At 39.7% G+C, this 1,368-nt stretch overlaps 1 protein-coding gene across 1 annotated transcript; it reads left to right on the top strand.

The window, feature by feature from the left end:
* The first annotated feature begins 485 nt into the window (after window positions 1-485).
* Window positions 486-1,100, top strand: LOC141617376 (uncharacterized). Its single transcript, XM_074434562.1, has one exon. The coding sequence runs from the start codon at window positions 486-488 to the stop codon at window positions 1,098-1,100; it is 615 nt and encodes a 204-aa protein (XP_074290663.1).
* Window positions 1,101-1,368: the final 268 nt, after the last annotated feature.

Genomic DNA, 1,368 nt, shown 5'->3' with positions numbered 1-1,368 from the left:
GTGCTCTCAATGTTTTGGCATAGGACATAATAAGGATCAGTGCAGAAAGAAAAAAGAGGGGGTCAAAGTAACACAAGTGTGGAAAAAGAAGGTTATTCCGCCCCAAACAACAAAGGTTGTGGATAAGGGTAAAGCTCCTATGGTTGCTGCAACTCCTGTGGTTCCTAGAGCTACTGTTACTCAACCTTTGCAAACTCCTGCTGGCATTCTTACAAGAGTTATTAGACAAAATGGCAGTGGAGCTTCTAACCTTATACATGGAAATACTTTTCTGGATGCTCTTAACATGGCTACTATCAGGTCAACCCGACTGAAACAAAAAGGGACTGGAACTGGTTTAAGGGGAGTCATGGATAATGGCTAACATAGGTTTCTGGAATGTTAGGGGACTCAATAGCTTGAATAAGCAGAAGGATATCAAATGGTTTCTGCATAATAATAATCTGGGGCTATTTGGGCTAGTAGAAACTAAAGTTAAATCTATTATGTGGAATAAAGTTAGGAACAATATTTGTAGTGGATGGTCTATTTGCACTAATAATTCAGTAGCTGAGGGAGGTAGAATTTGGTTGTTGTGGAATCCTGGTTCTTTTGCTGTGGACATTTTAGATGTTAGTCCTCAATCCATTCACTCTAGAATCACTATGAGGGGGAATCAGCAGGTGTTTTACTTTACTGTGGTTTATGGTTTTAACAGAGCTGCTGAGAGGGGCACTCTGTGGACTAGTTTGAAAGGGTATTATAATGCTGTTCAGGGGTCTTGGTTGGTGGGTGGAGACTTTAATAATATTATACACCCTAATGAGAGACTTGGGGGTGCTCCTGTGTCTCTTGCTGATATCAAACCATTCCAAGACTGTCTCCACCAGTGTGACTTATATGATATCAAAGCTATTGGCTCTATTTTTACGTGGAATAACAAACAAAAGTTGGACACCCTTGTTTATAGCAGACTGGATAGATGTGTGAGTAATTCTGATTGGGTTATTAACTTCCATGAGTCTTATGCTTATTTCATGCCTGAGGGGACATTTGACCACTGTCCCTGCATCATTTATCTTCAGGGTAAGCCCAGTGCAAGAAAACAATCTTTTAAGTAATTTAATATGTGGGCTTTGGATGCCAATTTCAAGCAAGTTGTCACTGCAGGATGGAATAAGGCTATTCAGGGGAATTTTATGTTCCAACATGTAAAAAACTTGAAGGGGCTTAAATTTGACCTTAAGGCTCTTAACAAAGGGAATTTGGGAGATATTGAAAATAAGGTGAAAGTGGCTAAGTTGGCTCTGTCTCAGATTCAGGTGGCTCTAATTCAAAATCCTATGGATAACAATCTGATTGAAACTGAAAGGGTGCTATCTACTGAAT

Source organism: Silene latifolia, chromosome X (genome assembly GCF_048544455.1).
Source record: "Silene latifolia isolate original U9 population chromosome X, ASM4854445v1, whole genome shotgun sequence".
In the NCBI taxonomy this organism is placed as follows: Eukaryota; Viridiplantae; Streptophyta; class Magnoliopsida; order Caryophyllales; family Caryophyllaceae; genus Silene; species Silene latifolia.
This window is presented reverse-complemented; position numbering and strand designations above follow the sequence as displayed.

Coding starts and splice junctions, on each gene's coding strand:
- LOC141617376 (XM_074434562.1), top strand. CDS start 486: ATGTGGAATAAAGTTAGGAACAATATTTGTAGTGGATGGTCTATTTGC.